The following is a 23,917-nucleotide window of genomic DNA, read 5'->3' as shown; positions in this document are numbered from 1 at the left end:
TCCACACATTCATGTTTTCTTGTGAGGAACCACCTTCCAATACTTTCCCCTGGCCCTGAAACCACCTTTCCGCTTATTCCTATAATTTCTGAATTAGGCAAGAGCTCTGTATGAAGTTATTTCTTCTTACCTCTCGGTTTCTTTTTCATTTTGTGTCATGTGTCTGTTAGATTGTGAACCTTTAGGCAGGGACTGAATTATCTTTCAGTATGTGTACAGTGCTTAGAGAATTGCATGTACTAAGAAACAGGCTATATACATGTTTATCTTACAGGTAAATGGATCGAAGAGAGAAGGCTTTTCCAATTCCCCTCGGAACAGCGTCAAGGAGGTGTGGAATTCTGCACCAGAAAATTAAATTATTGCTATTGGATGAAACTGCAGCATGATGAAACTCAAACTTTTGCTGATCAGCAAAAGGAAAACAAGGAAGGAAAACATGTTCTATGTTTGGTTATCTGAATCTGTGGTGTGTATAGCGAGGTTTGGGTACTAATTCCTCATGTTTGGATAAGTGAATTTTTGCATAGGAAACATTCATAAAGCGCATAAACAGACTGAGCAGTAAGTTCAGTGAAGGTAATATAGAGCAGTGTTTCCCAACCTTTGGCCTCCAGCTGTTTTTGGACTACAACTCCCATCATCCCTAGCTAGCAAGACCCAGTGGTCAGGGATGATGGGAATTGTAGTCCCTAAACAGCTGGAGACCAAAGGTTGGGAAACACTGATATAGAGCATTGGCTGGGATAGCAACAACTGCTAAGTGCTCCATCCCTAATGACTAGAAATCAAAGGATCCACGCCTCTCCCTAGATGGCTTCCTGGCTGTTTACTTACTAGTAGTACTTGAGGCGCTTTCTGTTTTCCAGTCCCCTCGCCTGATTTCTTTAATTGGTTGGTAGAGGTTTTTCCGAGGATGAGCTTCATAAATGCTACACTCTGGTTTCTTTGGGATGTTTTGAGAATGGCCAGCAGGGACAGTGATTTCCAAATCTAGGAAGAAAAAGTCAGGAGTCAAGGCAAGGCAACTTATTATTACTATTAAGGTAAAGAGTAAAGGGACCCCTGACCATCAGGTCCAGTCGTGACCGACTCTGGGGTTGCGGCGCTCATCTCGATTTATTGGCCGAGGGAGCCACCGTACAGCTTCCGGGTCAGGTGGCCAGCATGACTAAGCCGCTTCTGGCGAACCAGAGCAGCACACGGAAACGCCATTTACCTTCCCGCCGGAGCGGCACCTATTTATCTACTTGCACTTTGAGGTGCTTTCGAACTGCTAGGTTGGCAGGAGCAGGGACCGAGCAATGGGAGCTCATTATTAAAACACATTTATTCAAAAATTACACTTCAGCTTTGTCCCTTTGGCAGTGGGCAAAACTTTTTCAAACTGGAAGTTATGCCGCGTTGCTCATCTAGTACCTTCCTTGGCATCCGCAGCTAAAATTCTGATTCTGCCCCAAACAAGGTAATTCCTCCTGCACTTTGGAAATCTGTGCATAGGACTGCTTGGATTTCCCACTGATGTCTCTTCTCCGCCCTCACTGATTCTGTGCAAGTAAAGGATCCCTGGATGGTTAAGTCCAGTCAAAGGCAACTATGGGGTTGCGGCGCTCATCTTGCTTCAGGCCGAAGGAGCCAGCGTTTGTCCGCAGTTTTCTGGGTCATGTGGCCAGCATGACTTAAACCACTTCTGGCACAACAGAACACCGTGACGGAAGCCAGAGTGCATGAAAACGCCGTTTACCTTCCCACTGCAGCGGTACCTATTTATCTACTTGCACTGGAGTGCTTTTGAACTGCTAGGTTGGCAGAAGCTGGGACAGAGCAACGGGAGCTCACCCCGTTGCGCAGATTCGAACCGTGGACCTTCTGATCAGCAAGCCCAAGGGGCTCACTGGTTTAGACCACAGCGCCACCCACGTACCCTTCAGTAATACAACAGGCAAAATTGGCATCTAGTAGGCACAATAGTTACAATAGCCACTGCTGCACCAGTCCAAACCGTACTTTTTCCACCAGTGTCTTGCTATCATAAATGATGGCATCTGATGAGCTACAACGCCAGTGAAAAGAACATTATGTTATCTAGTTGCTATTTGGGCAGTCTTGGTATGTTTGTGCACATACAGCCTTGGATATTCCTGCCCTCTGTGTGTCAAATGACAGTAACCACAGAAGAAACGTTATGTTTTGCCTCGAGTCTTTATCGTAGTCTTTTTATCCACAATCTTGTTTGCGTCCCAGAACTTTCACAAAAATGTATGCATCAACTTAGAATTTATGGGAGTTGTTTAGCCTTCTGAAATGTAAAGACTGCAGCAAAGTAACAAAAAATGAGTTATTGAGAGAACACCCACTTACCAGTGATGGTTTCAGGTTTGCTCCCACATTTGAGGCTCTTCAGATTGCTGGGGCCTGTTTTGTTTTTGCCTCAAAAGCCTCACAATCAGATCGAAGTCAAAAGAGGTTAGAAAACCAACTAGAAAACCATTACAGCAGAGTGTACCATGGGCTAACTAAATAAATTCACAAGTGGAACTACTTCTGCTTTTGCATTGCGACTTCCCCCTGCCCTTGTGCAGGCTCCATAATGTCCCCAAATCTGCTGTGGAGGGTTGGGAAAAACCCCTAAGAGATTTAGGCAGAGCACAGGGGGAGGAGGGGGGGGGAAATGCCCTTAAAATATACTGCAAGAGGAAGTTGTTCCGCTCATGCAAAGTAGCAGTTAGCAAAATGTTGCGTACAACCCCTTAGCTCCACCACACTTGGCTACAGACCAGGAGTGGGAGACATCTAACTGCTGCACTTTTCAGCATGGTCACCAAATAGTCAAGCCCTTTACCTGCATGTTTGCCAGCCTTTTGCTTCTCAATTTGCCGCCGAGTGATGCTGTCGCGTAATCTTTTCAGGTTTTCCTGGAAACGCAAAATGTTATTTTCAAGGATCTGAACAAACATGCACAACTATTCATAATGGTTTGCAAAACTGGCAAGATCTAACTGAATCCGAGGTAGATAATCCCATTTCTTCTACTAATACGTGGGCCTCACCCTGTAAGATTTTAGGAAAGAGATTCTAGTGATCATGAAGCAAGATTTAACTAATTATCAGCAATTCTCCATAGCTTCCAGTCCATGTTGTTCTGATCTTATAAAATGATCCCTGTCCATGCACTTTTTTGTGAGTCCTCCTAGCTATGACTCAACAGGTGCTGAAGGTATTTCAGAAGGGAACGCAGGAAATACTTGTGTAGCTGATGAAGTTTGACCCACGTTCAACACGCAATCAATAGCAAAATGAGTTTTGCAGCAATTTGGTGTGGTTAACCAAGATTGTGTTACATACTCCAAACAGTCTCTCTTTCCAACCGTTTCTGATTATTAGCAAAGACTCCAGTATGGGCACAACATCTGGCTTCTCTCTTAGCCTGTAGCTACTTGCATATTTTTTAAAACAAGACCATCTATCAGTGTGACTTCAAAGACAAGGCTACAGTACAGCTGGGTACTATGGGCTTGTTTGTACAAGGGAGATGTTTGGGATGGTGAGATTTTCAAGGGCTTGAAATGCAGGCTCCCTCCTCGCAGACTAGTCAGCTCCAATGCAAGTTGGACAATGTCCTCTTTGAGCTTGCTGTGAGTTTAATTGGGGCTCCTGCCCCAAATACCACATTTGCAAATGGAGCAGCAGAGCAGAAGCCCTCAGCTGTGAAGAGCTGTCATCCATTTGACAGGGGAGGGACAGGGAGGGGAAACCTACTAAATGGACTCTGCCAGGATTCCTTGCAAATCCCCTCAGGTTCTTGTGAGGAAAGCTTGCAAAACTCAAGATCGTTTTTGAGGTGGAGAGGCTCCGTCCATCCCTAGAGATTGTCCTCATTGTCCTTTTTGTTAAAGACACATTTGGGAATACTAAGACGTTTTAGCTTCCAGCTCCTACAAGCTGAAACCACTGCCCACTTGGCTCTGCATTCTGAATTCCACTATGCCAACTTATGGAAAGGCGCAGAAGAGAAAACAGCAGCTTTTTACCTTTCTCAGCAATGACAGCAGAAAGACAAAGAAAGAATTACCGTATTTTTTGCTCTATAAGACTCACTTTTTCCCTCCTAAAAAGGGGAAATGTGTGTGCGTCTTATGGAGCGAATGCAGGCTGCGCAGCTATCCCAGAAGCCAGAACAGCAAGAGGGATTGCTGCTTTCACTAGCAGCAATCCCTCTTACTGTTCTGGCTTCTGAGATTCAGAATATATATTTTTTCTTGTTTTCCTCCTCCAAAAACTAGATGCATCTTATAGAGCGAAAAATACGGTATGTGTGGTATGTGGTAGGGTAGACTCAGTAATGCTGTTGCTTTTTATATTTCCCAATGAAAGGCACTTTTTGACCCACACACCTGCTGAAAGCGAAATGATTCCGACCGCTTTTTCTGATTCAGCTGCCACTCCTTGAAACAAAGGACAGCTTCATCCACAGTGAGCACCCCCAGTTTCACTTGCTCCTGTAAAGTGATGAGTTGCCTTTGGCCTGGGGTTTTCATCCCAGCAAATGGGTCATATATACTGGTTTGAGGCTGAGCCTTTGGATCTCTGTCTGCTTGCTCTGGAATGGAAGCAAAGGAAACGCTTGGAAAATATCATCAGAACTCCTATTAGAATAAACAAGTTCCGTTTTAAATACTGAAATACTAAATAAGGTGGGTAACAATGTGTAATAGAAAAAAAAGCATGAAATTAGGTTAAAGGCATGTGAAAGAAAGTAACAGAAGTGGAAAGAAATTGCAACTGAGTAGATTGGAAGTCTAACACAAAGGTGGGGTGAGGGGTGGTGGATGGTGATGGGAAAAGGAATTATCTGTGGGGTTGAGTGTGGGTATGTTTGAATATTTTTAAGGATTGTATGAAATATATGTTTGTATGCTTGTATATTTGCAATATGTGTGTATTAATGCTGAATTATTTTAGCAATAAAACCTTTTCCAAAAAAAGAGGGAAATATCATTTTTTTAAAAAGCAAAACACTGCTAGATGTGTCATGTGGTTCAGTTCAGGGACGGTGTTTGAAAAGGGCTGAGGGGCTGCCGGCTCTGCAGGCAAGGGGTGACATAACTGGGCCTGTGAGGCTCGGGGTGTGTTCCCCCACATGGGAGCCGCACAAAGAATGTTGTTGGTCAAGTGAGCCATGGACTCAAAAAGGTTGAAAACTTCTGCTTCCAAAAGTATACTTTAAGGGAACACCTAGAGCACATCATTGCTTTTCTAATCCAAATGCTTTTGCTACTGCCAGCCCACTCACTTCTCTTACTTATTCCACTACAGCAATTTTCACAGCTCATCTACACTTAATATGGTAAATGATATTAACCATGAATGGAAGTCATACCCAAGAATTAGCCTGTCAGGCAATGGGAAGAGTCGCTATAACTCCGACTTACCTTTCCTAATATTGCCTGTAGACACGTAGAGGTTCCCAGGTTTCTCCTGGTGCTTTCCTGCAAAAACTAAACAGTGGCAAGCTATTTAAGCCATGAGACAATACGGCAGATCCAGACCAAACTTCAGTCAATGCAACTATTAGGAGAAATCCCATTCTAAGCAAAAACAACAACAAACAAACCGAAAACACTTGAGTTAGCTGATCGGCAGATCAGTGTGGGAATCAGCCAGCCAACTTCCATTGGTCTATAGACAACACAGTAAGACAGATGCTATACTCATCAACGTTGCCATCTGTTGCCAACACTCACTCAATAAAGAATACTATTGCAGTCTATGAAAATCTGAATGACAGAACATACTGAAGACTGCTATGTTTAAAGGAAAAGGAATGGGATGGGATGTACCAGCATTGTGATTTGCAATTTGAAAATTCTAGAAGCTGATTTAAAAATAACCATCAAAGGTTTCACATGAAAGAAGGCCATATTAGAAAGAAACATAATTCCTGCCATTGCTGCTTGCTTCCTATTTTAGGGTGGCGCCCAAACGCTGCTATGGTGGCATCTTGCATTTCCATGGGGAGTTCTGATTTCTGCCCAGGGAACATTTCAAAATTAAATTTGTGTTTGATTTTCATTTACTTTTTAGAATTAAAAATAATAATCTGTAAACTGGGCTATAAAACAGGATTTACATATTCTGAATAACTGAATGAATGGCTTCTCCAATGAGAACACAGAAATCACCTAGCGAGGCAATGAGAAGATGGTTCTAGAGTAGGGTTGCCATATTTCAAGAGGCGAAAATCCAGACACAAAAAGTTTTTGAGCATTCTTTTTAGGGTAATCGTCTGATAGCCCCTCCTCCACTGCCACCAAGCCTGGGCCGCCCCCACCAGAGCCAAAGTCTGAACCAGAAACACCTGCACACAATTTGTTTTATATAACCCCCCCCCCCCAAATCCAGGACATTTGCTTTAGATTGCAAAATTCCCTCCGGATGGGCATGTAGGACCCCCAAAAGAGCATGTATGGGAATTGCTGGAATATTCTAGAGGAGAGCCTGGATCAGGACTTCAAATGCTGTTTCTGCTGTTCAAACACTACTTCTACCGGCTCTGGCAAATCTCACAAGACAAGATCTGGAAATCTCAAATAGATAAAAAGGAACTAGGTTCGCACAACCAGGTTCGCCTCATTTTTTTTCAATCCGCAAGAATGGGCATGTTGCAGACTGGGTCACGCTCTCAGGCCCCAGCAAAATGTCCTCATTCCTCTCACGCTTGGGCCCTGACACAAGGAGGTTCTGGATCATATAAACAGGTTTGTTCCCTCCACGAGTTCCTCCCAGGAATGAACCTAACTGTGGCCTTGAACGTTCCTGGAGGCGGTCGTATGTTGGCTGTTAGCTGCCTGGACAGGCCGAAATAATGGGAGCTCACTTCTGTTTCCCTTTTATTTTCATTCCTTTGCTATTTGGCAAATATGTTGTTGGGACCCGGAAGACTAGACAAAACCTCTTTTAAAAAACAAGAAGCATAATTCTTTGAACTCAACTATAAGCATACAAGCTGTGAGTTTTCCTATACTAGGCTGTATAAAAGGTAAAGGTAAAGGTACCCCTGACCATTAGGTCCAGTCGCAGACGACTCTGGGGTTGCGGTGCTCATCTCGCTCTATAGGCCGAGGGAGCCGGCGTTTGTCCGCAGACAGCTTCCGGGTCATGTGGCCAGCATGACTAAGCTGCTTCTGGTGAACCAGAGCAGTGCACGGAAACACCGTTTACCTTCCCGCCAGAGTGGTACCTATTTATCTACTTGCACTTTGATGTGCTTTCCAACTGCTAGGTGGCAGGAGCTGGGACCGAGCAACGGGAGCTCACTCCGTCGTGGGGATTCGATCCGCCGGCCTTCTGATCAGCAAGCCCTAGGCTCTGTGGTTTAGACCACAGCGCCACCTGTGTCCCTTCCTAGGCTGTACAGCCTACAGCAAAGATGGAGAATCTGTGGTCCTCTTGACATTGCTCTGCAACTCCCATCATGGATGACCACTGACTTGGGATGATGGGAGCTGACGTCCAACAACATATGGGGGACCAGAGGTCCCTCATTCCCTCGCTACAGGCTTTTGCAAAACAATGTTGAGATAATTCTGCTTCCTCAGTCACCTTTATAGATGTATGATTCTTTGTCCTGAGGTTTAGTGGAGGGATCAGGTCTCGGAACAGGGACAGGCGGCCTATTGACCAGTTCCTGAGGAAAACTGTCTTGTTCCACCGTGTGATAGAGTTCTTCATCTTCACAATCATGGTATATATCCTCTTTCGGTTCTGGTACATCCATGCTCACACCTAGAAAACAAACTCATAATAAGAAAGGGGAAAACTCATGCAGAGTGAAGCAACTGTGTGCATTTAAGTTTTACATAACTTGTAGAGTGTGGAGTGGAGAAAGCTTTTATATATCTTATGTTAGTCTGAATATTTTTGTTTTGTTGGCTATAGAGTCATTGTAAAGGTAAAGGTAAAGGTACCCCTGCCCGTACAGGCCAGTCTTGACAGACTCTGGGGTTGTGCGCCCATCTCACTCAAGAGGCCAGGGGCCAGCGCTGTCCGGAGACACTTCCGGGTCACGTGGCCAGCGTGACATCGCTGCTCTGGCGAGCCAGAACCGCACACGGAAACGCCGTTTACCTTCCCGCTGGTAAGCGGTCCCTATTTATCTACTTGCACCCGGAGGTGCTTTCGAACTGCTAGGTTGGCAGGCGCTGGGACCGAGCAGCGGGAGCGCACCCCGCCGCAGGGATTCGAACCGCCGACCTTTCGATCGGAAAGTCCTAGGCGCTGAGGCTTTAACCCACAGCGCCACCTGCGTCCCCATAGAGTCATTGAGGGAATCTCTAATATTGGAACTGCTGTATTTGAACATATTTACCCCTGCATCACTCTGAACGAAAGCCAAGGATTGCCTTAGCGTGTCATTTGAACCCAGGTTGGTGTGTAAGCTGTCTCCACGCTGATGATGAGCTTTGACCAAGAACAAGCCTTGGCTACAGCTCGCAGTTAGTGATAAGATTTGTTGTTGTTAATAAAATTTGTATATCCTCCTTCATCTGAAGATCCCAGGGCAGTTCACAACATAAAAATACAAAATATGAATACAAAATAGATAATAAAATGAAAACAAAACAATAACCCCCTCCCACAAAATATTTAAAAGGCCATAGAATGCTAATCAGCAAAAGGCCTGGTTGAAGAGAATTGTTCTCGCCTGGCACCTAAAGACATGCAGAAAAAGAAGAAGAGTTTGGATTTGATATCCCGCTTTATCACTACCCGAAGGAGTCTCAAAGCGGCTAACATTCTCCTTTCCCCTCCTCCCCCACAACAAACACTCTGTGAGGTGAGTGGGGCTGAGAGACTTCAGAGAAGTGTGACTGGCCCAAGGTCACCCAGCAGCTTCATGTGGAGGAGCGGGGAAGCGAACCCGGTTCACCAGATTACGAGACTACCGCTCTTAACCACTACACCAGCCTTCCTGGGGAGAGCCTTCCACAAACTGGGAGCTACTGCAGAAAGGCTCTCTCTCATATTGCTATCCTCCAGATCTCTTCATAGGGAGATCTTAACTCTGAGCCTTCCTCTCTGCATAGGCTCACCTTCTAAGAACTTGCGCATCATATAGGCCTTTGTTGTCCGTGCGGAGGAGCTGCTGGTCTCCGACTGAAGCATTTCTACGTCTGAAAACAACAACGGACAAACATCATCCACTGGGTTCTTGGAAAAGCTTCTCTCATCAGCATCTAAGAACAACTGAGACATGACTCCCATTGGCAGCTGCTGAAAGGGGAAAGCTGCTCAAAAGGCTCCACGGCACTGCAGATTGAGGCTGAAATGGGTGAAACTGACTCCACCACTACCCATGTGAACGAACCCACTCGCGTGGGGAGTTCCTGTTGCGGCACCGCAGCTCTTGATTTTGTTTTGGGTGGGGGAAAGCCAGGTTTGCAGTATGAGGGTTCTCCTGCATTCAGTGTTGCATCGGGATGCTGAGATAGTGGCTGTGCATATGCACTGCTGAGCTGTGCATGTTGCTGAAAAGTCAGGTCTGCCTATGATAGCACATGCCCTAGTGACACCCCGATCCAGATTGGATTATTATTGCAATGTGCTCTACATGGGGCTACTTGTGAAGAGTCTTTTGACACTCCCACTGGTCCAGAATGTGGTAGCAAGTGTCTTAGTTAGCACTGTCCACTCTCGAGGGATATAAATTTAATTAATATAGGCCTAGGACCCTTGTACCTACGGGACCGCCTCTCCTGGTATGCCCCATGGAGGACCTTAAGGTCCATGAATAGCAACACCCTAGTGGTCCCGGGCCCTAAGGAAGTTAGATTAGCTTCAACCAGAGCCAGGGCCTTCTCAACACTGGCTCCGGCCTGGTGGAACGCTCTGCCTCATGAGACCAGGGCCCTGCAGGATCTGATTTCTTTCCACAGGGCCTGTAAGACAGATTCCCTCCCCCTCTTTCTTTTTCCTTTTTCCTTTCTCCTCCTGTGATGAGGATTTTAATATTTTAATGTTTCAATATTTTAATGTTGTATTTTAATCTTGTTTTTAAGTTGTATTCATTCAACTTGTTTTTATTATTGCTTGTTAGCCGCCCTGAGCCCGGCCTTGGCTGGGGAGGGTGGGGTATAAATAAAAAATATTTATTATTATTATTATTATTATTAAATAGGTAAAAAAATTGCCCATGGGACCACCATATTACACTCATCCTGCAACGGCTGCATTGATTACCAATCTGTTTCCAAGCACAGTTAAAAGTGTTGGTGATAACTTCTGAAGCCCTAAATGGCCTGGGTCCAGGGTATTTTACCCTGTTTCAGCTTGCCCATTCCCTAAGAGCTGGTAGCAAAGCCCTTCTCTGTGTCCCACCAATGATGGAGGTGCAGTTGGCTGGGATGAAAGGAAGGACTTCCTTGATGGCTGCACCCAGACTGTAGAAAACCTTGCCCTGCTAGATTTATCTGGCCCACTCCCTTGCCATTCCTGGTGAAAATGTGCTGAGCCTGTCTTGATATTGCTGTTTTATCCTGGAACGTAGTACTTTGACTGCTGCAAGCCACTCAAATAAATAAATAATCCAGTGGTAAGGTGAGTCATTTCCTCATACCTACCAAACAAATTCATCCAGAGGCCACGATCTGAAAATTCTTTGTTCTAATTTCCAGTGTTGTGTGCATTTGGACTTGAAACAAGGTTAGAACATTCTGTGTTTGAGCTCCTCTGCATGATACCCTGCCATGTTAGGTACAGCCAGACCCAGTTTATTTACAGATCTTTGCAATGCACTTCCTTTCAATCTGAGTAATTTACCAGTCCTAGAGAAGCTGTTAATTGACACTGGCTTTGTTCAGATCTTTGTTGTTTCTTTGCTTTTTTGGATAATGCTTTCAAGGTATTTTTCATGGTACAGAAGATACATTTTGAGAAAACAATTGTTACAACAGTAAACAACTATTAACTTGTTCTGATAAAATGCTTTGTCTAGATCTTGATCAGGCATAGGAGGAAGGAGACGTTTCATTCTACTTACAGCAATACACGGTGGCAGCCATGACAGACTCTTTAGTCTGCCCTTTAATATCTAAATTTAGCTTAGTGGATAAGGAGTCCAAGTTCGATTTATTAAGCTCATGTAAAGTGAAGGAATTCTGAATCTCCATAGGAATGGCTTGTTAAACCATGGAAATGTATATGAATTCTGTAGGTGATTCTGAACCATTTGTAGAATAGATACATTGATTATTACAGATATGTTGATACTAACTCTAAAGCCGGACGCACTTCCAACATTCTCTAATTCAGGAGTGGCCAATGTGGTGTTGTATGGCTATAGCTGTTCTGAAAGCATCCCAAACAAATAAAAAACTGCCAGTGTCTGCTTTTAGTTAAAATAATATAAAAGGTCCGTATTGTTAAAGCTATGGTTTTCCCAGTAGTGATGTATGGAAGTGAGAGCTGGACCATAAAGAAGGCTGATCGCCGAAGAATTGATGCTTTTGAATTATGGTGCTGGAGGAGACTCTTGAGAGTCCCATGGACTGCAAGAAGATCAAACCTATCCATTCTTAAGGAAATCAGCCCTGAGTGCTCACTGGAAGGACAGATCCTAAAGCTGAGGCTCCAGTACTTCATGAGAAGAAAAGACTCCCTGGAAAAGACCCTGATGTTGGGAAAGATGGAGGGCACAAGGAGAAGGGGACGGCAGAGGACGAGATGGTTGGACAGTCTTCTCGAAGCTACCAACATGAGTTTGACCAAACTGCGGGAGGCAGTGGAAGACAGGAATGCCTGGTGTGCTCTGGTCCATGGGGTCACAAAGAGTTGGACACGACTAAACAACAACAAAATATATAATGCCCTCACTGGTCCATGGCATTACAGCTGTATCTTTTAAAAGAATGCTGTTCAATTTCCAACATTCATATTATGATTCCAGCCATGCCCTCAGCAACACCCATGAGCAGTCAGGTCAGATCTCTGAGACAATAATGGAACCTTGAGTTTATGAGATCAGGGAAACGGATTGCAGAATTAGACCAATCCTTTTGGAAATTAGAATAAGACGCACACCTACTTATCTTTCCACACACATGCTACTTTAGGCTCTCCAGGTGTCATTTAAGTTGATCTCCGGCTACACCTATTTAGCAACCTGCCTAAGTAACATCAGGGCTGGCCCAAGAAATTTTGCTGCCTGAGGCAAAGGACAAGAAGGCACCTTGTCCCCTTTGGAGGCGGCAGTTAAGAGAAATAAAGAAGCGAACCAAGAGATTAAAAGGGATCAAGAAAGAATGAAAACACAGAAACTCAAGAGATTATACTCGATAATATTGCACTTCTGGAATTAAAAGAAAAACGCTATGTCTGAGAGGCATTCCAGAGCATCAGAATGAACAAATCAGGGTCTTAATCATAGAACATCAAACTCTTAGAGATGGAGGAGGAAGACCTGAATAAAGAGATAGATAAAGTTTTCAGAGTAAAGTCTCCATATGTCAAAGCTAAAAAACTACCAGGGGATTGTTTAGTGATATTTAATACAAGAAGCATCAGAGACTACATTCTCCAAGCCCATTTCCAAAAATCACTACAAATAGAGGAACAAAGAATTATCATCTTAAAGGAGATCCCCAGAAGGCTATTGAAAAAGGGACCAACTACAGATTCTTGATGGAAGCACTGAATAAGTGTTCCATTCCGCTGGGAATACCGTTCCCCTATAAGGGTAAAGAAACACAAAGATGTGTCGAGTCTATGTCTCAATTGCCTAATGGTAGGGTCGCAAGCTTATTTCTAACTTTCTCTTGTAGTATGTAATTTAAAACTATGAAGCCCCCTGTTAAGATTACTCCCCCTGATCAAAAGGCTTTGAGGTCTTGGAAGTTTGAATTTGTTGCTAAGATTATAGTCGCTTCTCTGTCAGAGATGAGCTATGGGCAACAGCCTGAGATGAGCCAAGAAAGCTGTCAGACCAGAGGGCAAACTGGGGGGCATTTTGACTCAGCGCTACTTTACGGATGCTGTTCTCTTACAGCATCATATAAACGTGGAGCTTAAGAGCAAGAGGAAGACTATACATACACAAGTCCTCAGTAGTAGCACCAGGAACCAAGCCAGCCATGGATTCGTAGAGCTCCTCATCACAGCCAGGGTTCAGAGAGCATTTCATCAGCAGGTCACTGGAAAGGTGAGCCATGGACTCATAAACAGAATCATCTTCCTCGCCCTGCATCAGCTGTTCCTTTATGTGGCTTTTCAGCAAGTCTGCTGTCTCCTAGAAGGTGAAGAAAGAAAATCAACAGACCCACCGAGGCAGTGGTGGTGGTGAATGCCATTGAATCAATCTAAGAACATGCCCATGTAACCAATACGAAACATGACCCCTCCTACCACACCTGAGTCTTTATATGCAGTGGAGCATTCATGGCAGGGCAGAACTTTGGGGTGGAAGTCAGCAGAATGAGCAGAAAGACCACCATACAGGGGAGCAGTCTAATCTTACTGCATTTTGTTCACGAGCTGACGCCAACAACATTTCGCTAACTCTTTTAAACGTTTAGAGGCAGAGCCCATCAGCTAGCCAATTTTGAAACACATACAAGCAAATTTACCCCTTTCCTTTGCAGTCACGCACCTCTAAACTTCATGAAACGGCAAGGTGGGTGCATTGGTGTTAAATCATTATTTTACCGCATTTCGCTTTCTGCACCTTCCACCCTCTAGGGCTGGTGTACACATCCGCCCCGATTCCGTAAAAACTGCAACCCCTCGATGGCTGTCTTTCCCACATTAAGGTACCTCACTGCCCATTATATGTGGAAAAGGAAAATGTCACAAGTGATGCTAAATCAGGAGCTATCATGTCTATGCGGAGAATAACATTCAGAGAAGAGGGTGGGTCTCCTGCAATGGCCTAAGCCATACATTAAATCTTTAAAGCATTCCTGTCTCAGAAATTCCAGTAAAGCAGAGCAAAAAGGTGCTGTTACCTTTCACCTCTGCCACTGATCCACAGAGACACCAACCTGCCCGTCTCCCACTGACAAATCCACACTGCTTCTGCTAGTGCTTTCTCTATCTACTTGAAGATCTCTTCAACTTTGTTCACAGGTGTCATTTTTCCTTCTACAAACACTGAAGTGTGCCAATACCTCCAGGCCCTAATTTCACAAGTATCATCTACCCTATCAATTACTCTAGATCAGGCATAGGCAAACTTGGCCCTCCAGATGTTTTGGGACTACAGCTCCCATCATCCCTAGCTTACAGGACCAGTGGTCGGGAATGATGGGAGTTGTAGCCCCAAAACATCTGGAGGGCCAAGTTTGCCTATGCCTGCTCTAGATTCTAAAGCAGTGTTTCGCAAACTTGGACTACAACTCCCATCATCCCTAACCACTGGTCTTGCTAGGTAGAGATGATGGGAGCTGTAGCCCCCAAAAACAGCTCGAGACCCATGTTTGGGAAACACTGTTCTAGAGTAATTTGTAGAAGGGGGTGTTGGGAGTTTTCTCCTTCAGGTTATTATTTTGCTGTCAGTAAGGAATCATACATGTGAACTAGAGAACTTTAAGTAAAATGCATCTTCAACTTCTGGAGAATTGGGGAAGGGGACCCACATTCAATAAAACTGCAGCAATCAAATTCTTGCCCCTGCAGTGCAGTTTCTACATGAGACACCACCTTAAGCAGTGTGAAGATTCAGGAGTCCCCGTACTAAGGTACCCCCCTCTCCACCATTCTGACAACAGGGAATAGAAGGGCAACAGCCCCTCTTACCACATATTCATCAATGAACTGCCGGAGATCTTTGAAGCCCTCATTCTCTGCAATGTTGTTGGGATAGTGACCATATTTGTTGGCAACACTGTAAGCCTGTAGGGCTCCTGGGCACGAAAGCAAGAGGGCAGTGAGGTTCTTTAGACCATATTTAGCAGAAAAGTGCAGCAGAGTTGGCAGCTCTTCATCCCTCTGGCCTGAAAAGAAAGAAGAAAACAGGCATGCAAGGCGAGTTACTTTTTTTTAGTTTTACTCACGGGTGATAAATTCAGCAGTTCTCAGTCGTTATACTGTCTCGGAGCCAGTGTCGTGCCAAACCTCCAATTTCTCAGAAGTTTCCTTCCCAGGTGAAAGAAGCTTTTATTTTTTCTACCCTAATTGCAAGGTGCATTAGAACCTTGGACCTTTTGGATCAGCAGCCCAGATCATGATATACAGTCACCCCATGGGCCAACTTTCACAGATGAGTGGGGCACCCACCTGTTTATCATCTAACATCAAGGTGACATCAGGTGATGGACAGGAGGGTGGTCCTGTTCTCCTCAGCTGACCTGTAGGGGTGGACGTGGGGATCTGCCTCCTCATTGGCTGCTCCCAGACTTTGGAACTCCCTTCCTAGAGAAATAAGAGTGCTTCCCTCCTTGTTGCCCATCCACCCTGGTGAAAGCTTTCTTGTTCCAGCAGGCCTTTGGGAACTGACTGTTTTTAAGGAAAGAGATGGTGCTATGATTTTTATTGAAATGAGGTGTGGGTGTAAACAGTCGTACCTTGGTTCTCGAACACCTTGTGACTCGAACGTTTTGGCTCCCGAACACCACAAACCCGGAAGTGAGTGTTCCAGTTTGCGGACGTTTTTTGGAAGCTGAACTTCCGACACGGCTTCTGTGGCTTCCAGCGGAGTGCAAGAAGCTCCTGCAGCCAATCAGAAGCCGTGCCTTGGTTTTAGAATGTTTTCAGAAGTTGAACGGACTTCCAGAACAGATTATGTTCAAGAACCAAGATACAACTCTATACTATTAGTGTTTAATTGTTTTTTCATGATTGCTTTCTTTTCTCTGTTTTTAGCTGTTTTTATTTTAGTTGCAAGCTGATCTAAGTTCATGCCAGGGGTAAAGGCAGGATTTAAATAAATATAATACAACAACATCATCAACAACAACAACATCCAGAACATTCCCTGCAGAGAAGGCACTGATGAGCAGGATTTAAAACACACCCAGCAGCTGATGAGCCAGGGGGCTAAATTCTAATGTTTAACCCTTTCAGAGCACACTTGTCTCTAGAAGCAGATGTGTTACTCTCAAATGTTTGTGTTGAGCTGAGAACAAAAGTTTGTGTTGAGCTGAGACTAGGGCCCTGCGGGACTTGACATCTTTCCGCAGGGCCTGCAAGACAGAGCTGTTCCACCAGGCCTTTGGCCTGACCCCCTCCTTTGGCAATCCTCACAGAACTCTAGCCCAATGGTTGCCATTAATCTGATTTGAATTAAATTTATAATGAAATGATTTTAGAATGTTGTATCATTTTACTGTTGTTAGCTGCTCTGAGCCTGGCTTCGGTTGGGGAGGGCGGAATATACCGTATTTTTCGCTGTATAAGATGCACCAGACCACAAGACGCACCTAGTTTTTGGAGGAGGAAAACAAGAAAAAAATAATTCTGAATCTCAGAAGCCAGAACAGCAAGAGGGGTCGCTGCACAGTGAAAGCAGCAATTCCTCTTACTGTTCTGGGTTCTGGGATAGCTGCGCAGCCTGCATTCGCGCCATAAGACGCACACACATTTCCCCTTACTTTTTAGGAGCGAAAAAGTGAGTCTTATAGAGCAAAAAATACGGTAAATAAAATTTTTATTATTATTATTATTAAGACAGCTTGACCAAACCCTCTATCCTATACTACCTTGTACTGTGTGGGATGGTCAAACACGTCAAACTGGCATTTCCTCTCTTTTTTTATTCCTACTTTTGTACTGTGCCTTTTCACAGAACACAATAACTTTCAAACCACCACCACACTTACATGCAACATCTTCTTCCTCTAGCTGGTTGATCCCTAACAGGTGCAAACCACTCGCAGGAAGGTTCTTCTTCATTGACTCTGTCAGGATTTTGTCTAGCGCTTCTGTGTTGTAAGGGATTATTTTAAATGCCTGAATGCAAGGAAGGAACCCGTTCATATCAGATTATTTCAGACAGACAGTATGTTTTAATATATCAAGAGTTCATCCATCACCTGTAAATCTCCAGAAAAGAAGTCATCCCCTTCTAGGGAACTGTTTACCCACATTCAAAGGCACACCTGATATTTAAGCAAAAGTGCCACGATACTGATTGCACCATTGTCCATCTAGAGCAGCCTTTGCCAAACTGATGCCTTCCAGATGTATCAGGCTACAGCTCTTACCACAACTGTGCTGGATGAGGTTGATCAGAATTGTACTCTGATTTTAAAGTATATCTTCCAAAATATTGTAAAATTAAGGATTGCTAGAAAGATGTTGGAAAAAGAAAATTATGTGGTTTTGGTAGAAATGATATAAAGGATTAAGTAAAAATGAATTGATGAATTGATGAAAGAGAGAACGTAAAATAACAATATATTAAAACAAATTATTAAGATAAAAATAAGGTTGGAAGGATTTGCTGAAATAACAATTTGAACTAGAATACAAAAATGGGAGGTGTGAGGAGGTCAAGGAAATAAGTAAAGGAAGAAAGTTATGTAAAGGTTTAATCTGTTCTTTTCCCTTTTTTAAGTGATTGTATTTTTTCTGTCTTTTGTATTTTTCTTTTTTGTAATTCTTAAAATTCTGAATAAATATTATTAAAAACAAACAAACAGAATTGTACTCTGATATGTCTGGGAGGCCACTGCACTGGCAAAAGCTGCTCTAGAGTCTCCCCATAGGAATCAACCCTGCGCTTATCATGTGAGGCCTTTCTCAGTGTCCCCATTCCTTGAGAGGTTTGGAGAGTGACTACACGAGAACAGGCCTCTACTGTGGTAGTTCCCCATCTGCGGACTGCTCTCCCCAGAGAGGTTCACATGGCCCCATGTCTTTAGACCCTGGGCAAAAACATTCCTCTCTACCCAGGCCAATGAACAGTGTATGGCCTTTTAAAAGTGGGGGGGTGGTTATGACTTTATCATGTGGTTTTATTGTCTTTTATTATTACACTATGCAAATGTTGTTTCTAATGTTGCTCACTGACCTGGGATCGTCAGATAAAAAGCAATATATAAATTGAATCAATAATAATAATAATAATAATAATAATATGCACACTCTCACACACTTACATTTAATGAGATTATAAAGGTAAAGGGACCCCTGACCGTTAGGTCCAGTCGTGACTGACTCTGGGGTTGCAGCGCTCATCTCGCTTTACTGGCCGAGGGAGCCGGCGTACAGCTTCCAGGTCATGTGGCCAGCATGACTAAGCCACTTCTGGAGAACCAGAGCAGCACACGGAAACGCCGTTTACCTTCCTACTGGAGCGGTACCTATTTATCTACTTGCACTGTGTGCTTTCGAACTGCTAAGTTGGCAGGAGCAGGCACTGAGCAACGGAAGCTCATCCCATTGCGGGGATTCGAACCGCTGACCTTCTGAGGTTAATCTTTTTATATCCCAAGGTCTCTTATCCAATTTCACACTGGAACTAAGAAGTAACAGGGTTTATGAGTGCTCCATTCTTTCTCTGAATTTAGAAACTTAAGCTATTAACTTTGCGTAATATGTAGAATAATATCCATTCAGCAGCAGCTGATGTCAAAGTCACTCAGCCTTTTCACAGTGTTCAGGTAACCCCATCACCAGCCCCATAGACCAGGGGTCAGCAAAGTTTTTGTGGCTTGCGACCATTCACAGTCCCACAGACGCCGTGGTGGGCCGGAGTGCATGTGCAGGCATGCACAAATGCTACCTCCGGCACTCCTTCCGATGCGGAGAAGGTGTGCACAGCTTCCCATTGGCTGCAGGAGCTAAACACCAGTTTAGTGCCGCGCACAGGAGCCGACCAAGCGGGCAGCGGGGGTCATGGGCCGGTTAAACAACCCCCATGGGCCTCTTGGAGCCCATGGGCCTTAAGTTGCTGACCCCTGCCATAGACACCTGCTGAGGAACTAGACCTCATAATTGATTTTGTTGGTTTCTGGACTCCAACTTTCCCACTGTTACAGAGACTATCTAAGCACCTAGCCTCTTTTTTGCTTCACTGCAGCAATGAGCAAGCCCTTCCTTTCATCACTGCTATTGCAAGCACCTTCCTCCACTGCTGTTCCCAAACAGGAAAAGTGAATGCTTAACTTGTGGTGCCATGGAGCAAATTCTTTCTAGCTACTGCTGCATCTAAAATATGTTTCCACATCACACAGTAGTAAACATGCTCCTTGCCCCTTCTTGAAATAGGAAATAAAATAGGAACCTAAATTTCCATTTAAATTCATAAATACCTCCATGGCTGAATTTTACATGGAAGGTATATTGCAGTTGTTTGACAGATCTTTTTCAAACTGTTGCCACCCTGGATTTTAAAACAAAACAAAGCAGCATGCCCATCAGGCATAGCTTGTGTCTCTCAGGACTATAAGAATTATGCTGATATGCAGTTAGCTATTTTTCAAGGTTCCTCGCTGATTCCTCGCTCCTTTGCCCCATTTTTTAACATTTACCTGACACATAAATTCCACTGGATTTGCTGCAGTAGACAGCAAGTTGCTAATTTCTTCCATGTCAGTGTAATAGCAAATGCTTGCTTCAGCTATCATCAGATCCCCAGAAAACAATCGCAGGCATACAGCTCCAGGCGATAGGTCTGTGGGATAAGGCAAAGATTAATCAGTAACAGACAAGGTACAAAAGAAAACCCACTATGCTAGAAGAATCAATAAAGAACAATGCTCTGTGTGGCCTTCCTATGAACACGGTTGGTACAGTTCAGCTTTCGAGGGATACTACGGAGGCTCACCTGTTGACAGGTAGTGCTTGGTTTCTTGGTGGATCTCGCAACATTGGCTACTACCGTATTTTTCGCACTATAGGACGCACTTTTTCCCCTCCAAAAATGAAGGGGAAATGTGTGTGCATCCTATGGAGCGAATGCAGGCTTTCGCTGAAGCCTGGAGAGCGAGAGGGGTCGGTGCGCACCGACCCCTCTCGCTCTCCAGGCTTCAGGCAGCTATCCACAAGCCTTCGGAGCGCTCCGGAGAGTCCCCGCCGGGCTCAGAAGGCTTGCGCAAAGCACCCTGTTGTCCGCAAGCCTTCCGAGCATGGCGGGAGTTCCCGCCACGCTCCAAAGGCTTGCGGATAGCCTGTTCTGGGGGCTGGGGTCGGGGGAAGCCCCCGTCCCCAGCCCCGGGAGTGGCGGCAAGGTTGCGCGCAATCTTGCCGCCTCTCCTGGACCTGTTCTGGGGGCTGGAGTCGGGGGAAGCTCGGGCTTCCCCCGTCTTCAGCCCCACAAGCTCTGGGAGCTCTTTGGGGCTGGAGGGGAATAATTCCCCCCTTTATTTCCCACCCTAAAAACTAGGTGCACCCTATAGTCCGGTGCGCCCTATAGAGCGAAAAATACGGTAAGTCATTCCCTAACAGCCAATGTTGCTGTTAGGGATGCGCCAAGAAACTAAGTGTTACTTGTCAACAGGTGGGCCTCTGTTTTCCTCGAAAGCTGAACTGTACCAACCATGCCACCCAAAACCAATGGTGGAGCTGCTATTGCTATGCCTCTTTCACATGGATCTGAATGTGTGGAAGAACTTAACATGCCAAGAGAAACCTACAGGCTTCAGCAGTGGAAGCGATGACGTAAACCTAAAGTTATCGAAGAGAACAAAACTGGAAGGTCAAGAATCACCCAGCAGCACAATCAGTGCTTTCAACTTGCTTTAGCCATGATCATGTGATGAAACCAGAGAATGCAGGAAGTATTTACTCAGAACTCCTGGCCTAAACAAAGCCCAAGAAGCAGTCCTGAGTCCTTGCTATTTATTTACTTACTTATTGGTGCTGGCCGGAGGGGGAAGCACAAGAAGGATTCAGCACTGCCACAGTCCTCTCTGATGAGCAGTTTCAACGAAACCTGTTGCAGTTTACAGTCACCAACTCCCTTAAAAGATTCATGCGTGAAAACTAAACAGGGTCCCTGCCAGAGCCCTAAGCACAATTAACTGCACTACTCAGCCCTTAGGAAAATGAGAAAAAAATCCCTACATATAGGAAGAAACTTGTTTTAAGGATTTTCGTGCTCTCCAGGCTGTCATTTGAATAAAAATTAACTTAGCTTCCACAACATAACCCTTCCTATTTTGAATGACAAATTTAAGTTCCGTTATGCTTCTAAAATTACCACACAGCAAAAATTAAGCGCAGCTCTGGCCATTTGGCAGAATTTGGGGGAAAGAGGAAGCGCAAGACAGCTTCTGCTTCCTGTGGAGGCAGCCCTCTACACATCTGGAGCTCAGACGTCAACCAACACATGATGATGAGACTTGCAAGCCCCCACTTCGGACGCAATGCAGAAAGCTAACAGGAAGCATGGTCTAATCAGGCTGTTTTAGCTCTACTACACTCTAGCAACTATCTATTTGCGGCTTCGTGTATACAGTTTTAGCTTCCAGTGCTCACTTTTTCGGAGCCTTCATAAGAGGACATTGTTTGTTTCACTTTCTGCTTACTTAGCTGGTGCTAAATTTGCCTCTGAGAGAAGGTGCAATTCTGTTTAATGTTTTCTGATGCAGAGAAGCGTTTTAGCAAAGCAATGCCAATTTTGGCACCTACCAGGTGCGGAAACCGAAACGGTGTACTCATTCTCTATCCTGGCCAGAACTCGCAGTGACTGGCAGCTCTCGGAGGAAAATTCCACTTCCATTTTTACGTGGCTATCCAGCTTACATTTTAGGACGATGTAAACTATTGTCTTCGCCTAGAAGTAGAGAATAACATTTTAGAAACACAGTAATATCTGCTGGCTCTTGAATGCTGTACAGTCATTATTTATTTGTTTAGCAATCCCTTTCTCCACAAAATGTGCCCAAAGTGACTTGCAATACTTTAAAGCGTTAAAATGATTCTAGAGAATCGTAGCGTTCACAGCACAGCATCACAAACACATTTTGCCCTTTCACAGCAACTTTGAAAGAATGGAGACATACCGTACCCCACAGCGAATGCGATCAGGCTGCACTGTAATCAGGCTTCCTAGTCTGGTCACCAAGTTCCCATGCTCTCGGCTCATTGCAATATTGCACGAGTGGTGTGCGTCTCTGTCGTCTTCCGCTTCTGCATCAGTCACTGAATCACAGCCAGAATCTAAGTGCAGGACAAAGGTTAGTGTTACTTCTCAATGCAGTCCAGCAAGTTCGCGAATTAACTAAGAAAATCCCTTAAAAGTCAAATGGTTTAGTCAAATGAAAGATAGCGCTAGCAAAGGATGTACACTCTGCACACAGAAGGGATTATCTTACGTTGGCCTCAGGCATAAATTAGTCAGAATCAAAAGAGCCCACTGGACTCATTTTAAGCTGCAGGCGCTAAGGCAGAATTAAGTAGGGCCTGGATGAGTTTGTGACCGACTGGCTTCACTCACGTTCAGTTGGAAAAATGACACTTTGGGTTTTCAAAATGCCTGATATGGATGTGGCGGAATCAATCTCTGATGCTTACACTGTGCCTGCCATGTCACTCCCTCCAACTCAGGAGTGTGTCTGAATTTGTCTCTCCAGAGGGGGGGGGGGGAATCAAGAGGCATAAACATCTCCCCTGTCACCTAGGTCCTGGAGATGCTAACAGGGGCATGAAAAAGTGATTCAGTGTAGGGGTCAGATGGGATGACCATGAGGAATTATAAAATATACATCAAGCCATCGTGTCCACGATGAAGACATAGTGTTGACTGCATTTGATATATTGACGATAATTTCTGATTAAATCCCATAAGATTCTACATTCATGCCCTTTTGCCTCTACTGCCCATTTCTCTCCCCTCATATGTCACGTACACAGCAGCTCAGCAGTTGCTTCGCCAGGCAGCCATCCTGGGCCATAAAGATTGTGGGCAAGTTTATTTGATGTAGGATGTTAATCTTAGGGCCAGGAAACAGATCTCACATGAAGGTGATACCGATTGCTATCCTCTTGGCCATCCTCCTTATCATATGTGTATTGCTTGTTTATTACCTCCTGGGTTGCCAGATACTCTTCTTTGTAGTTCTCAACTTATTTACCCCAGAAATATTTGTGCTTAATTAGTTTTAGTGGTTTAACTTTCTCCCCACGTGGGTTTGTGGAAATGCTCAGAAGAAATCTGATTGGTTCTTATGAACACTCTGTAAAAAGTTCTTTTGTGAATAAAAAACGGCCTGGGCCAGACACAGACAAGCACAGAGAGACACGATTATATGCACCCTTCCCAGAGTCTTGCTGGTTCAAGCCTCTGTGTGTATTCTTATTAATCAGAGTTCAATCCTTCCTTTACTTTGCGAACGCAACAGTTCAGGCCTCCAGGCAGAGTTCCTCCCAAGTTCCTTAAGTGTTTGCCCATGTACAGTCCAGGAAGAACAGTTTCCCCAACTTGATGCTGTATTGTTTGCACTAAGGATTAAGCGTTTCACACGAGGGCTGAGCTACACATTCTCCACAGAAGACTTTTGATTTGAGAGGTGAATAGTGGGGATGGAGAACAGCGACCCTTGGCAAATTTTGAGCTGATGGTAAGTGAAACTTTGAGGTGGCTGAAACACTTCCCCGCCACTGCCAGGTCCTCCTGCCTGGCAGCAGCTGCCACCCCCCTCCAAAAAAAGCCCCCTGAAGAGACATTAAATAGCACCACTCTGACAGGGACTTCTGGAGGAAATGGTGGGCGTTAATATTTTTAAAGACATCTTCGTCAAACGATGCAGTAACATCACATAGTATTGCTTCAGGGAGTTTTGGCGGTGGGGGTAATAGCTAATAAAAGCTCCAGTGGCAACAGCGTGTTTCAGCTACTGCATCTACCATTCCACATCCTGAAAAATCACCTCTCCCCACCCCCTCAAATTTTGTAGCCCACAAATGAGACAGTGAAATGGAAGATTGCATTCTGACACTGCATGAACCCTATAGAACAGTGTTTGAGATTTGCTCCTTAAGG

The 23,917-nt window shown here is 44.6% G+C and overlaps 1 protein-coding gene across 3 annotated transcripts in view; it reads right to left on the bottom strand.

Moving 5' to 3' along the window:
* PIK3AP1 (phosphoinositide-3-kinase adaptor protein 1) overlaps positions 1-23,917 on the bottom strand; it is a 44,353-nt gene that overhangs the window by 5,436 nt on the left and 15,000 nt on the right. For all 3 annotated transcript variants that reach the window (XM_083738311.1, XM_083738312.1, XM_083738310.1), the window contains exons 3-14: positions 21,944-22,095; positions 21,565-21,709; positions 19,464-19,606; positions 16,809-16,938; positions 14,788-14,984; positions 13,090-13,282; positions 9,093-9,173; positions 7,603-7,785; positions 5,433-5,498; positions 4,395-4,600; positions 2,843-2,915; positions 838-993 (exon numbers count right to left, since the gene is read on the bottom strand). In XM_083738311.1, the coding sequence (XP_083594437.1) occupies positions 838-993; positions 2,843-2,915; positions 4,395-4,600; positions 5,433-5,498; positions 7,603-7,785; positions 9,093-9,173; positions 13,090-13,282; positions 14,788-14,984; positions 16,809-16,938; positions 19,464-19,606; positions 21,565-21,709; positions 21,944-22,095 (1,725 nt within the window). The remainder of the gene's footprint in view (positions 1-837; positions 994-2,842; positions 2,916-4,394; positions 4,601-5,432; positions 5,499-7,602; positions 7,786-9,092; positions 9,174-13,089; positions 13,283-14,787; positions 14,985-16,808; positions 16,939-19,463; positions 19,607-21,564; positions 21,710-21,943; positions 22,096-23,917) is intronic.

This window comes from Podarcis gaigeae (assembly GCF_964106915.1).
Source record: "Podarcis gaigeae genome assembly, chromosome: 5".
Taxonomy (NCBI): domain Eukaryota; kingdom Metazoa; phylum Chordata; class Lepidosauria; order Squamata; family Lacertidae; genus Podarcis; species Podarcis gaigeae.
Note: the sequence above shows the minus strand (reverse complement) of the source record. Positions and strands in the feature narration are given on the sequence as shown.